At 40.6% G+C, this 14,376-nt stretch overlaps 2 protein-coding genes across 5 annotated transcripts in view; both read left to right on the forward strand.

Annotated features, from left to right (window-relative positions):
* Positions 1-14,226, forward strand: part of ZSCAN23 (zinc finger and SCAN domain containing 23) — a 54,869-nt gene extending 40,643 nt beyond the window's left edge. For both annotated transcript variants that reach the window (XM_088831467.1, XM_088831466.1), the window contains exon 5: positions 14,097-14,226. The gene's annotated coding sequence lies outside the window, so the exon portion shown is untranslated. The remainder of the gene's footprint in view (positions 1-14,096) is intronic.
* Positions 7,846-14,376, forward strand: part of ZSCAN12 (zinc finger and SCAN domain containing 12) — a 29,302-nt gene continuing 22,771 nt past the window's right edge. For 2 of the 3 annotated variants that reach the window (XR_008683341.2, XM_055407140.2), the window contains exons 1-3: positions 7,847-8,059; positions 9,070-9,556; positions 14,097-14,241. Coding sequence is in view for 2 of the 3 variants with exons in the window: in XM_055407140.2 (XP_055263115.2) it covers positions 9,134-9,556; positions 14,097-14,241 (568 nt within the window). In the remaining variant the exon portion in view is untranslated. Of the gene's footprint in view, positions 8,060-9,069; positions 9,557-14,096; positions 14,242-14,376 lie in introns of all 3 variants that reach the window. The other variant, XM_088831450.1, reaches the window with a different exon arrangement.

Here is a 14,376-nt window from a genome sequence, read left to right on the forward strand (position 1 = left end):
ACAAGAACTGCACATAATGCTTATGTGGAAAAATGAAGTGATAGGTGATGTTTTTGATTTCATGTATTTTGTTCTGCTATATATTCTTAGACCTAACATTTCAAACTGTTAGTGTCACTACCTGTGACTAATTGTAGGTATTATCAACAATCTTAGAAGAAAAAAACCTTAAATTTCCTTAAGAGTATATAGGTTATGGTGTCTTGAGGTTTAGGTTATATCCAATAGAAATACATAGGAATTTTAGGATGAAGTTAAAGAAAATATAGTAGGATAAGTTTGCAATAAAATCAACTTCTCAAGTTAAATACATACTCCATATAGTGATATAATAGGCTTCCCAGGTGGCTCAGTGGTAAAGAATCCACAGAGCTATTGCAGGAGCCACAGGAAATGTGGGTTCAGTCTCTGGATGAGGAAGGGGCAACCCACTCCAGTATTCTTGCTTTGATAATTCCATGGACACAGGAGCTACAGTCCATGGGATTGCAAAGAGTTGGACACGACTAAGCAATTGAGCACACAGTGATATAGTATATATACTATTATAATCTGAGTTCATAAGTATTTTAAATTTGATTTTCCAATATACTGGAGCAGCATGTTTGGATAATTCAATTATATCAGCTTTTAAAATATTTAAAATATGAACAGATTAGGATTTTAGAGGAAGTATTTCTAATGAACTGAGTTTTTACATTTGCAATTGAAGGTTGAATGTTTGATTTGTTCTGTAGTTGTTTTTTTGTTTTGTTTTGTTTATAGCTTTTCAAAAATTCTTAATTTTCTCAACAGCTGGTAAAACACCAAGAAACAAAATATGTTATATATGCTGTAGAGACAGATGTACTCTTAGAATGCAATTATGGTTCATGCAATTAAAATGACTTACAGTTCACCAAACTAACTTTCCTTGTTTTCTGATACTGATTGTACTAATTCTCTTATGCTAATTCTTTTATCTAGGATCCACATTCCTCATTATTTGAGAAATAATATTTGACTTAACCTGTAGACAGTGGGGTTGCAAAGAGTTGGACATGACTTAACGACTGAGCATGAAGACCATGCTCACAGACAATGGCATGAAGACCTTGGCTGTTTCTGTGATTATTCCCGCCTTCCAGACCAGAAGTTCTTAGTTGTCTGTTTACAATTCTAAACTTCCCTCACTTCTCTCTTTTCCCACCCTGGCTCCTTTTACTCAACCTATGAAGTCTCTAGTGTTGAACTCGTTTCAGGTGTTCCCTGGACCAGTATCCATCCGTCCCTGTGCCCTTGAAAAGTCCAATCTGAAAGAGATTTTTGGTTTTAGGTGTAAGTAAGGTGTAAGAAATTCAGTTTTATGATTGAGCAAGGTATAAGAAATATTGATTCAAATCCAATTAAATAGGCTTATTGGTTCTTGAAGGATAGTCCGGCACCCCTTTGAGCAGTTAGGACAGTGGACAGTACATCAAGAAATGGCTAAGTGGGATGTCTTTGGTCGTCCAGTGGTTAACTTTGCTTCTACTGCAGGGAGCATGGTTCTGTCCCTGGTCAGGGAACTAGGATCCTGCATGCCTCAGGTGCAACCAAAAAAGAGGAAGAAATGGCTAAATATCTTGCAACTAAAACCTACCTAGAGTTATAGATAGAGCCCTGAAGATTCTCTTTCACTATAATTTTGAGTTGAAGGTCAGGACTCTAGGAGAATCAAGACTCTGTCCATATCTTTTATATTTGGAAATGATTCCCTATTTTCTGTATCTGACAATGCTTTCCTTTAAAAAAAGTAGCTTATAGTAGAAAATTTTTTTATATTTTCCTAGTAAGACAACAGTTATTTCTGAGGTGATTCTAAATAAAAGTATACCTAAGGTCAAAATTTTATAAAATATGAAGATTGTCCGTTTTAGAATTTTGAAATATAAAATATATACCAACATATGTGGGTCATTGGTTAAATGTTAAGTTGATAATTGAGAGAAATGTAGATTCTTTGGAGAGGAAGATGGAGGATAGAGGAAAGTGTTTTTGGCCGCAGGACTAGGGTGAGGCAAGACCCCAATTTAAGACATGTTCAAGAGGCAAGGGGTTTGCAGTTTGTCTGGGTCACAGAGTTCTTGAAGGGAAGTGCAGGAGTGGGAGATTGTAGGTGGGGGCCAGATTGAGAGGGCCTTGAACACTTTTCTAATGCATTGAGTCTTTGTTTGATAGGCAGTGTAGAATCATCAAAGGTATAGTAGGAGCTTTTCAGTATATAGTCAGAGAACGCATACATGCATGCAAGTCGCTTCAGTCATGTCCGACTCTTTGCGACCCCATGAACCATAGTCTACCAGTCTCCTCTGTCCATGGGATTCTCTGGGCAAGAATACTGGATTTTCTGATTCTCCTATTCCAAGAATCAAAAAGTACTGAGATTTAAAAAGAAATTTTGGAGTTTAGCTTATTTCATACCTACATGAGAAAAGTGAAATCCAAGTGGTTAAGTAGTTATGGTGATCTTTTTTTTAATCACATTAAAAAAGTTTTAAACAAAACTAGGAATAAAGATCATTGTGAATTATATGGAGTTTCACGAACACTTAGACTTGGAGCCCTGAGACACATTTTCAGTTCAGTTCAGTTCAGTCGCTCAGTCATGTCCGACTCTTTGCAACCCCATGAATTACAGCACGCTAGGCCTCCCTGTCCATCACCAACTCCCAGAGTTCACTCAAACTCACATTTTAGGCATCAGCAAAAAAAAAAAAAAAAACAGATAAAAAGAGGAAAAAATCAAGTGGAAATTTGAGAACTGAAAAATACAGTTATAATAGTAAAAGCTCTGTGGGTAGTCTTAACAACAGGATGGAGGCTAGAGAAAATCTGAACTAGAAGACTAAACAGGAATAACCCAATTCTAACAGAGAAACTAAGCTGGAGAGGGGGAAAAGGAGGAACAGAGGGTAGTAGGCTGAAAAAATAGTCACCCAAAGATACGTTCACTTCCTAATCACCAGAACCTGTAAATATTGTGTGGCAGAACAGTGAATATTATATGGCAAAATAAGTGAATAAGGATCTTGAGAAAAGGAGATTATCCTGAATTATCCAGAAGGGGTCCAGAATGCCATAATAAATATTTTTATGAGAAAGAGGCAGAGGGAAATTAGACCCACAGAAAAAGGTGATGTAAAGATGGAGGTAGAGCTTGGAGTGATATGACCTTGAGCCCCAGGGACACCAAGGGATGACCAGGAGTGGAAGAGACAAGAAATGGGGTCTCTACCTCAGAGTCTCTGGACAGAGCCTTGAGTTTAGGCTTCTGGCCCCTAGAATTGTCAGAATAAATTTCTGTTGTTCTAAGCCACAAGTTTGTGGTAATTTGTTATAGAAGCCAAAGGAAACTACTGCAGTGATACAAAGAACCTCAGGGACTTGTGCAACTGTAGAAAAATGTAATGATCATATCACTGAAGTCCCAAAGAGGATGGGGCTTAAGAATTACTTAAAATAGTGGCTGAAAAATCCCCAATTTTGGCAAGAGAAGTAAACCTGACGATTCAAGAAGCTGATCAAAATGGAAACAAGGCAAACCCAAGGAAATCTTTCAAAACAGCATCACAGTTAAACTCCCCAAACCCTAAGACAGTGAAAAGATTTTGAAAGCAGCCAGAGAAAAATGACATGTATAGGAGAAAATTCAAATGACAGTGGATTTCTTATGAGTAATGAGGCCAGAAGAGACTGACATGGTATTTTTAAAGAGCTGAAAGAAAGGAACTATCAAGCCAGAATCCTGTACTTGGTGAAAACATCCTTCAGGAGTGAACAGAAAAATCAAGACGTCCTCAGGTGAGTAAGACATAGAATTTGTCACCAAGAAACCTACATTTTAAAAAAATGGCAAAAGGACAATCTCTAAATAGAGAATAATCAGGAAAGAATATGGGTAAATGCAGCAAGCTTTCCTACTTCTCCTGATTTTTCTGAATTATGTTTAACTGTTGAAGCAAAAATTGTAATTTTGTCTGCTGTGGTGCTAAATATATTTAGAGGAAATATCTAATTAAGAGAATTATAAGTGGGGAGGGCAAGAGATGTAAAGGGAAGTAAGGTTTCTATACTTCACTCAAATTGATAAAAAGATGATACCAATAGAACGTGATATGTGTGTATATATAACTGGAAACCTTGAGCAACTACTTTAAAAAGTGTACAAAAAGATTTACCAAAGATGGTAAAAGTGGAAGCAATGACAGGTTTTATTTTCCTGGGCTCCAAAATCACTACAGATGGTTACTGCAGCCACAAAATTAAAAGATGCTTGCCCCTTGGAAGAAAAGCTGACAAACCTATGCAGCATATTAGGAAGTAGAGACCTCACTTTGCTGACAAAGTTCTATGTGGTTAAAGCTATGGTTTTTCCAGTAGTCATACACGGATGTGAAGTTGGACCATAAAGAAGGCTGAGTGTTGAAGAGCTGATGCTTTGAATTGTGGTGTTGGAGAAGACTCTTGAGAGTCCCTCGGACTGCAAGGAGATCAAACCAGTCAATCCTAAAGGGAATCCACCCTCAGTATTCCTTGGAAGGACTGGTGCTGAAGCTCCAATACTTTTGTTACCTGATGTGAAGAGATGACTCACTGGAAAAGACCCTGATGCTGGGAAAGATTGAGGGCGGGAGGAGAAGGGAGCGACAGAGAATGAGATGGTTATATAGCATCACAGACTCAATGGCCATCAGTTTGAGCAAACTCCGGGAGATAGTGGAGGACAGAGGAGCCTATTCGTGGTGTCACAGAGTTGGACACGAGTTAGCAACTGAACAACAAAATACCAAAAATAGATAAATCAAAATGCAATTAAAAAGGAAAAAATGACTTCTTATTGAAGTAACCTACAGGAAGCCAAGAAAAAGAAAACAGAGAAATGTGGGAATTCCCTGGCAGTTCAGTGGTTAGGACTCCGTGCTTTCACTGCAGAGAGCCTGCAGTGATCAAATCAGGTTTGATCGCTGGTTGGGAGACTAAGATCCTACAAGCTGCACAATTCTGTCAAAAAATAAATGAAAAAAGAAATATGAAATGGCAAAATTACAGAAGCAGAGGACAGAGTCCTGGTTGCCAGTCATTAATGAGAAGATGGGAATTAGGTGTGTTCATAAAAGGCATTAATGTAGTGATGGAAATGTTCTGTATCTTGACTGTAACAATGTAAATGCTCTGGTTGTGACTGTACTATAGTTCTGCAAGATATTGCTAGTAGTAGAAACTTGGTAAAGAGTAAATGAGATCTCTGCATTCTTTCTTAAAACATATGAATCTACAATTATATTAAAATTAAATTTAACTTAAAAAAACAAAATATAAGCATAGTGTTTTGTGATTAGAGAAAGTAATATTGAATTCAAGTTTAAGCGTGCAGAAATCAAGCTTTATTGGAACAAAAAAGTTAGTTCTCAACTAAGAAAACCTATCTTGAGTTCAGTTGGATAGAATTAGATGAATTCTATCTGCAACCTGAATCCCTCTTGCCAGCTAACATAATAAATTCACAGGCTCTGGAGATTAGGTGAGGAGTAGACTTCTTGGTGAGGGTGGGGCAGGTGGTGTCATTCTTCTCCCTACCACCAGTAGTCTGCTGTCAGCACCCAACAGTCACTCTATAGCAGTACATGAAAACACTTCTCCTTCTTTTTATAGCTACCTTGGTAGTTATGCCACAGTTTATTCAATCAGTCACTTATCGATGGACGTTAGGTTTGTTCCCAGTCTTTTAGCTTGACTATCTAAATAAATAACCTTGTGCATATGTATTTTGTAGATTTGTCAATATATCTTTTGGATGGATTCCTATTGCAGGGACAAAGAATAAACTTACGTAAGCAATTTTGCTACACTTTATTATTTTTCCAAATAGGGGCTGTACTATTTTGTGTTCCCATTGAGAATGCATAAGAGCGCCTCTTTCCTCATGAATAGAGTATATTGTCAAACTTCTGAATTTTTTCCAGTCTGATAAAATGACTAATGGTACTTCAGTGTAGTTTTTAGTTTGTATGTTTACATTTTGAGTGAAGCCGAGCATCTCTACAGACATTTGAGCACTGCTACAATTTCTTATTCTATCAGCTCTTCATTTCCTTTGTCCATTTTCTCCATTGGGTTATTGGTTCTTTTCTTTTTTTTCTCTTATTTTTTAAAAATATTTTATTTATTTGACTGGGCCAGGTCTTATTTGAGGGACCGGAGGTCTTTGATCTTTACTGCAGCATGTGAACTCTTAGTTGTGGCATGTGGGGATCTAGTTTGATGACCAGGGATCAAACCCAGGCCCCCTGCATTGGGAGCTTGGTGTCTTAGCCACTGGACCACCAGGGACGTCCTCAGTTATTTTCTTTTTAGGAACCCTTTATATATTTGGGATATTAGTCCTTTGTGATATGTTGCAAACATTTTTCCAGTATGTCATTTTTCTTCTGACTTTTCTTTGTGGTATTTTTGGATAACCAATCCATTTTATTTTTAGGCAGATTTACTGATTATTTTTTTTTACTGCTTTTGGAAATTGAGGCAAGGTTTCCTGTTCCCCAGGTGTTAGAATTACTACTCATGTTCTTTTAATACATATATAGGTATATTTTTTACATTTGTTTTTTTGAGCCATTTGGAATTTATCCTGATTGATATGTGATGGGCGATATTAATGCAATTTTACTTTTGACCAAATGGCTATCAGTTGTCCTGATACAACTTATCTACAAGCCCTTCGTTTCCCCCATTGATTTGAGATGCCACCATCATTTACTAAATATCCATACGTACCTCGGTCTAGTGTGTGGTGCTTGCATACTTAGTCGTGTCTGACTCTCTGTGACCCAATGGACTGTAACCCGCCAGACTCCTCTGTCCATGAGATTCTCCAGGCAAGAATCCTGGGGTGTGGTCTATTTCTGTCTGTTCTTACACAGTATCACACTCAATTGTAGGGACTTATAACTTGTGGTGATATCTGATTAGTATGTCCCTCACTATTGTTCTTCAGAGGGTATCATGGCTATTCTTATTTTCCCATATGAACTTTATAATCAATTTGTCTAACTCTAGAACAGTATTTGTTGATAATTTTATTTTAGAAGATTGACTTCTTCGTTGAGTCTTTTGAACTAAGACCCTCAGCAGTCTTTTTAGCATGTGGCTTTCTATTTGTCTAACTATACATTTGACCTTTCAGGAGATTTTCCCCATTTGCAATTTTTTGCTACGTTTAGTCCCACTTATTTTCTTTCTTCCTCTTGTTACTATTATAAATTAGGTATTCTCTTCCATTATATCTTGTAACTTTATCACTGTTTATTTGCACATAGGAAAGTACTGCTTTCAGTGTGTTAATTTTATATTTTTGCTAGTTTACTAAATTATCTTTTAGTTTTCCCATTGAACTCTATGGGTTTTCAGATGTATACCCATTATCATTAGCGCATAAAAGGGAACTGTAGAAGGTGAAAAAGTAAGCAGAAACCTTCAGGTTGACCCTTGAGAAGTGTACAGAAGACGTCCCCTCCTTAGTCTGGAAGGACCTCAGGAGAAATCCCTTTGAGACATCTTTAATATGAAAGGTGCTGAAACCCAAATAAACGTGAGAGTGAAAAAGCATAGGATTTACCTAGGTTAGACAGGCTCGCCATTCCTCAACCACCCATCAGTTTGGAGGAATGGGGATACTATCAAGTGGAAGACTAGCAGAAGGCGAAAACTATCATGAAACCGCGGGCCTGTGAATCCTGCGTAGCCATCTCGAGCGTGCACGGGAGAACTAACGAGTAGCGAGCGAGCTCTTCCTAGAGTGGCGGCGGAAGTGACCAGAGGCTCCGTACTCCTCGGCCGCTTCCGGCTTTTGTGGGTCGCTCTTGGTGGGTTCCGGTTCCGAAACCGTTCGAGACCTCACCCCCTTGAATCCGGGAGAAAAACTTCTGCTGGCCTCCTGGGGCTGCGGTTGAGCGAGCTTTTGTTGCGGACGCGACGGGTGGGCTGCTGGCCGTCATCGGGCGAGGCTGGAGCCGGGCGTCCTCTGTGCTCACTTGCCCAGGTGGGTCCGCGAGAAGCTATTTGAGGCAGAAGCTAGCCCCCTGCCCTCTGAGACGGGGTCACAGCCCGGGATGAGGGAGAGACACGGCTGTGTGCCTCATACCTCCCGGGCTTGCCTCGCGGTGTGTACCCTTGATTCTGCGCCATCTGACATTTCCGATCACTCGTCGGTCACAGGCGCTGACCCACGTCCTAGGGCCTCTTTTACAAGCATCCCTTTAGAATTACAGATACTAGGGTAGAAGAGGGCCTGAAAAACCAATGTCTCCAGCTTTTTCGCTTGATAAAGAATCAGGAGCAGAGAGATTAAGTCCCTGCGAAAATAAATTCATGTAACTGCGGCTTTTATGACTTAATGATTTCCCATTTATGCATCATCTGAGTTTTTAAAGAATTTAAAAAGCAACTACTCAAAGATGTCTCAGCTTTTTGTTATAATTTGTTTGCTCTAAATGTTTGTTTATTCTATTTAATTCTCCTTTTTTCTATTATTAAGTGGAACTGTTTCCTTCTTAGTCATACTTTTCTTGTCCTGAAAATCCTGAAACAGCTGCTGCTGCTGCTAAGTCGCTTCAGTCGTGTCCGACTCTGTGCGACCCCATAGACGGCAGCCCACCAGGCTCCCCCGTCCCTGGGATTCTCTAGGCAAGAACACTGGAGTGGGTTGCCATTTCCTTCTCCAATGCATGAAAATGAGAAGTGAAAGTGAAGTCGCTCAGTCGTGTTCGACTCTTAGCGACCCCATGGACTGCAGCCTACCAGGCTCCTCTGTCCATGGGATTTTCCAGGCAAGAGTACTGGAGTGTGCGGTGCCACTGCCTTCTCCAAAACAACTTAGCACCTTTTACTTATTCTTTTTCTTTAGTCTGTTGAGTCTTTTTTATCAGGGCATTTCTCTGACTATAGTAGATTACCCTGGAGGCAGCTTTCAAAGTGCATATTTAAATTCTTAGAATTTGCAATTTTTGTTTGTGGTGTAGTTTGGGTTAATGATGATAGCTTCTCCCTCAGTTCCAGCCAGAAAGAAACGACACAGGAGATCTTGCTTGAAGCATTGATAAGCTTTTGTATAGCAATGATGGCATATACTTGGTCTATCCAGGCCAACAAGGATGGGGATGAACTTTTGGAAGTAAAGATAGAGGAAGAAGAGCTGGAGGAGAAGCATAAATATGCCACTACGCAGGATCAGAGCCTACAAAAGAACAACACCCACAGCAGGGAGGTCTTCCGACGGTACTTCAGGCAGTTCTGCTACCAGGAAACATCTGGGCCCCGTGAGGCTTTGAGCCGACTCCGGGAACTTTGCCATCAGTGGCTGAAGCCAGAGACCCACACCAAAGAGCAGATTCTGGAACTGCTGGTGCTGGAGCAATTCCTGACTATCTTGCCTGAGGAGCTCCAAGCCTGGGTCCAGGAACAGCATCCAGAGAGTGGGGAAGAGGTGGTGACTGTGCTGGAGGATTTAGAGAGAGAGTTGGATGAACCAGGATATCAGGTGAGAACATAGATGTGGTGTCTGAGAAGTGAATTATGGATTTCTAGGCCAGAATGAAGTCTGATACTATTTCACAAAATGTATCCTTGACAAAACTGGTACATCAGAAAGGGGCCTGAGTGTTACAGAACGTTGGTTAATGTAATCCTAACTTATTTATATCTTTTGTGGAAGGATCGTGTATTTCTGTATTAAGCTTATTAAGCTGCAAAATTCTGTTTGGTACAATGCTGCCCAGAAACAGACTTCTAGTACAGAGAAAATAGATGATTAAAGGGTGGGCAGCAGCCTCTTGAAATGGACATCACTTCTGCACAACACAAGTAATTGAGAAATAAAGTTTTGAAGATATATCCTCTGCCTTGTCTCCATTAAAGGATTAAAAGATTGGGAAATCAAAGTCACCATCTCAGAGGAATGAGATGTAGGAGCAGCATGGAGAGTTAGGAGGGAGGGGCATGGAGGGGACCCATGTTTCTTTGAGTGGTTGAAAGCCCAGTTGAGTTGAAAAGGTGAGATGTCAGTAGAACAGTTGAAAACAGAGACTGGAGGATCTTGAATATCAACCTCTGGAGTTTAGATTTCATTCTGTAGGACAGAAGCTCCTAATCTGTTCTCTCTAAGTGAGTTTTACTAATACCGAGATACAAAAAAAAAAAAAAAAGGCGAATTATGTTGGACCATTTTGTTTTATTTTAACATTGATAAAGACAGTGGTTTTCAACCAGTACCTCAGAGGGCATTTGGCAGTGTCATGGGACATTTTTCAGTACCTCAAAGGGCATTTGGCAGTGTTGTGGGGCATTTTTGGTTGTCCTAACGTTGGGAAATAGATGGAAAAACAGTGGAAACAGTGTCAGACTTTATTTTTTTGGGGCTCCAAAATCACTGCAGATGCTGATTGCAGCCATGAAATTAAAAGATGCTTACTCCTTGGAAGGAAAGTTATGACCAGCCTAGATAGCATATTAAAAAGCAGAGACATTACTTTGCCAACCAAGATCCGTCTAGTCAAGTCTATGGTTTTTCCCGTGGTCATGTATGGATGTGAGAGTTGGACTGTGAAGAAGGCTGATCGCCGAAGAATTGATGCTTTGAACTGTGGTGTTGGAGAAGACTCTTGAGAGTCCCTTGGACTGCAAGGAGATCCAACCAGTCTGTTCTGAAGGAGATCAATCCTGGGTGTTCATTGGAAGGATTGATGCTAAAACTGAAACTGCAATACTTTGGCCACCTCATGCGACGAGTTGACTCACTGGAAAAGACTCTGATGCTGGGAAAGGTTGGCAGTGGGAGGAGAAGGGGACGATGGAGAATGAGATGGCTGGATGGCATCACCGACTCGATGGACATGAGTTTGAGTGAACTCCGGGAGTTGGTGATGGACAGGGAGGCCTGGCGTGCTGTGATTCATGGGGTCACGGAGAGTCGGACACGACTGAGTGACTGAACTGAGCTGAACTGAACGTTGCGAGGTACTACTGGCATCTAGTGGCTGAAGGATACTGCTAGATAATCACAGTGGTAATGAAAAGAAGTTTAATCTAGCATCGAAGTACAAAGCCTGAAGAGGGAAGGACCATGTGGTAAAAAGGTCTAAGTTGAAAATAGGATCATGAAAGTGTGACTGCAAAGGAAGAGGCATATCTTAGGTAAGAATTAATTGAAAATGATACAGATGGAGGTATAAAGAAGGAAGAAAGAATGGAGAACTCTACTCAGCAGTCTATTCTAAGTTAAGCACTGGGGATTTTCAAGCTTGAAAGACTAGTGTAACGGAAACACTCCTAACCGAGTTCAAGATCGTAGGGGAAAGTGAATTGGGAAAAGTTCATCATTCAGCAGATATTTACTGGCCATCTGTTGTTTACTAGGCACTGGGAATGCACCAGTGAAAAAAGTATAGAGGGTTGCTGCTCTTTTTTCTTGGCCACACCATGTGGCATGCAGGTCTTAGCTCCCTAACCAGGGTTAAACCTGTGCCCCCTGCATTGAGAGCACAGAGTCTTAGCCATTGGACCACCAGGGAAGCCCCAATCTGACTTTTAATTCCAATTTAAAGTTTTTAATTTTAACATAATCACTCTAGCTTCTATGTTGGGAAAGTTCTTACATTGGGCCTGGGGATGGGGAAGGAGAACATAGGGAACAAAGTTAGAAGCAGGGAAACCAGGTGAGGGGGCTATGGCTATAAGCAGTAATCCAGGCAAGAGATGCTGGTGCCTGACTAGGATAATAGCATTGGAAGTGGCAAAATGTAATTGGATTCTGGATACATTTTGAGGGTAGAGCTTGAGAGGATTTGTGTTTATATAGGTTGCAGGATATGAGAGAAAGTGAGTTAAAGATTATGCCAAGGTTTTTGGTTTGTACATCAGGTAAAATGAATTCGTCATTCACTGAGATGGTAAAAATCGGGAGAGACATAGGTTTGGAGTAGAGGGACAGGAATCAAAAGCTAGGTTTTGGATGTGTTAATTTTGAGATTCTCATTAGAATCCAAGTAGAAAGTTTGAGCAAGCAACTAGATATAAAGAGTTGGGATTCAGTGGGGGCAGGGGGTGGAAATCTGTTCTAGAAATACAAAATTGGGACTTGGCAGAACATGAATGGTATTTAAAGCCATGAGACAAAAAGAGCATCAGGGGAGTAACCAGACTGGAAACTGGGGAGTGGCCAGGGAGGTAGGAAGAGAACCAAAAGAAAGAGTGGGATTCTTAGGTGTAGGCAGAAGTAACTCGGTTTTAGTCATGATGAATTTGTATTGCCAACCAGTCCTTTCCTTTGAGGCTTGCTGTGGGTAGCTAGTGGTTTATGAGGAGTCAAAGATCCAGGGACAGAAGGCACAGTTCACTCTACTGGGCTTTTTTTGCCCCCTTCTCCCCCAAATTTGAGGGCTTGTCAGGTGGTGCTAGTGGTAAAGAATCTGCCTGCAATACAAGAGATTCGGGAGACGTGTTGAGTTCCTGGGTTGGGAAGATCTCCTAGGGGAGGAAATGGCAACCAGCTCCAGTATTCTCGTCTGGAAGATAGCATGGACAGGGGAGCCTGTTGGACTATATTCCGTGGTGCCACAAAGAGTTGAACAGGACTGAGTGACTGAGCACACACACCCCAAAATTTGAAGTATCATAACATCTTTTTCTGTACATCTGAGATAGTATTCTGCTGATTTGGGCTCTTATTCTGAGGGAAAGATTACAAAATGAAACTATGTCAAAGAAAGAGTGTCAGTGTATGGTGATTTTCTTTTTACAAACTTTAGCCATTGAAGGGTATGTGTGTGTGTGTGTTAGTTGCTCGGTCATGTCTGACTCATTGTGACCTCATGGACTATAGCCGGGCTCCACTGTCCATGAGATTTTCCAGGCAAAAATATTGGAGTGAGTTGCCATTCCCTTCTCCATGGAATCTTCCTGATTCAGGGATTGAACCCAGGTCTCCTGCATTGCAGGTAGATTCTTTACAGTCTGAGCCACTAGGCAAGCTATTGAAGAGGGATGGGGAAGTAATTTGAGGGCCTATCATATGCCAGTGCCTGTGTGAGGTGCTTTACGTGCATGATGTCATATAATCTCAGAATGATTCCTAGCCCAACGTGACAGAGCTGTCGATACTAAACTAAGAAACAGAGTAGGTAATTAGATTCCAATTCCTGTTTTGATACTACCATGCTGGGGAAACCTTTTCTTCTTTTATTTTATTTTTAAGTGCAAGGGGTAATGGGCCCATGGAGGATTGGAAACTACAGAGTGGTTGAAATTGCTGAGTAAGTGAGTTAATTGAAGGAGCAAGGGTCAAAGGGAAGCAGAAGGGGATGAGATTGAAGGCAAAAGTAGAGATACAAGCCTTGAAAAAGAAAAGACTTCTTCCTCTAAAATAGAAGGAAAGGGGAAGAGTAAGAGAGTGGAGATAGGTAAAGTGAAGGAGAGAGGGTTTTTTTGAGATGGTCGTGATCTTGGAGAAATAGAAAACAAGATCATCTTCCCAGAAAGAAGGGGGATGGGGACCTCAGAAGAGCATTGTTAGGAATATGAGAGATTTCTCTCCTTTTTCCTTTCCTCTTTCCTTCTCATACCTTCTTTCTTTTCTTTCTCTTTCTCCTTTGTTCCCTTCTGTCTTTCTTCGTAATTTCTCTCATTATTTCCCTTTACTTTTACCCCTTCCTTTCCTTTTTTCTCACTTCTGTCTTATTTCCCCATAAATTCTTTTCCACTCCTTTCTGCTTCTGCCTCTTTTTACCTTCTTTTTCTTCTCTTTGTCACTTCTCTATTTCTTCGAGATAGACAAAAATGTAAAAGTGGTACATTTAATAATATACTTTAACTGTTAAGATAGGGGAAATTACTTCCAACTGGGGAAGGGAAGGTTTCCCAGAAGAGGTGACATTTGTATTGGTCTTGAGTAGAATTATGGCAGGCTGTTATGTGGGAAGAAGTTTGTTTCAAGTTTCAGAGAACTGGGTGCCACTGCCCTGGATAGTATATTCTTGTTTAATGTTACCAGAGCGAGGTTCTAAGCTATATCTCATTTACCTCAGGTCTCAGTCCGCACTGAGGAACAGGAAATGTTCTTACAGGAGATCGTACCTCTAAGAACAGAACAAGAACCCAGAATGTGCCTTCCATCTGTGCAAGCCCAGCTGAAGTGTGAATCTGCAGAACTTGAAGCCCAACAGAAGCAAGGTAAAGAAGGAAAACCCATCTTGGGAGGAAGGGGAAGATGGGGCAACATAGGACCCCGGGACTCTTTTGTCCTTTGTGCTGTTTGTGAGCACTGAAATCAGGAAGGTCTCTCAAGGACTCTGATGGCTCATTCAT

This window comes from Moschus berezovskii, chromosome 23, assembly GCF_049115385.1.
Source record: "Moschus berezovskii isolate FMDL1 chromosome 23, NW_MosBer_1.0, whole genome shotgun sequence".
Taxonomy (NCBI): Eukaryota; Metazoa; Chordata; class Mammalia; order Artiodactyla; family Moschidae; genus Moschus; species Moschus berezovskii.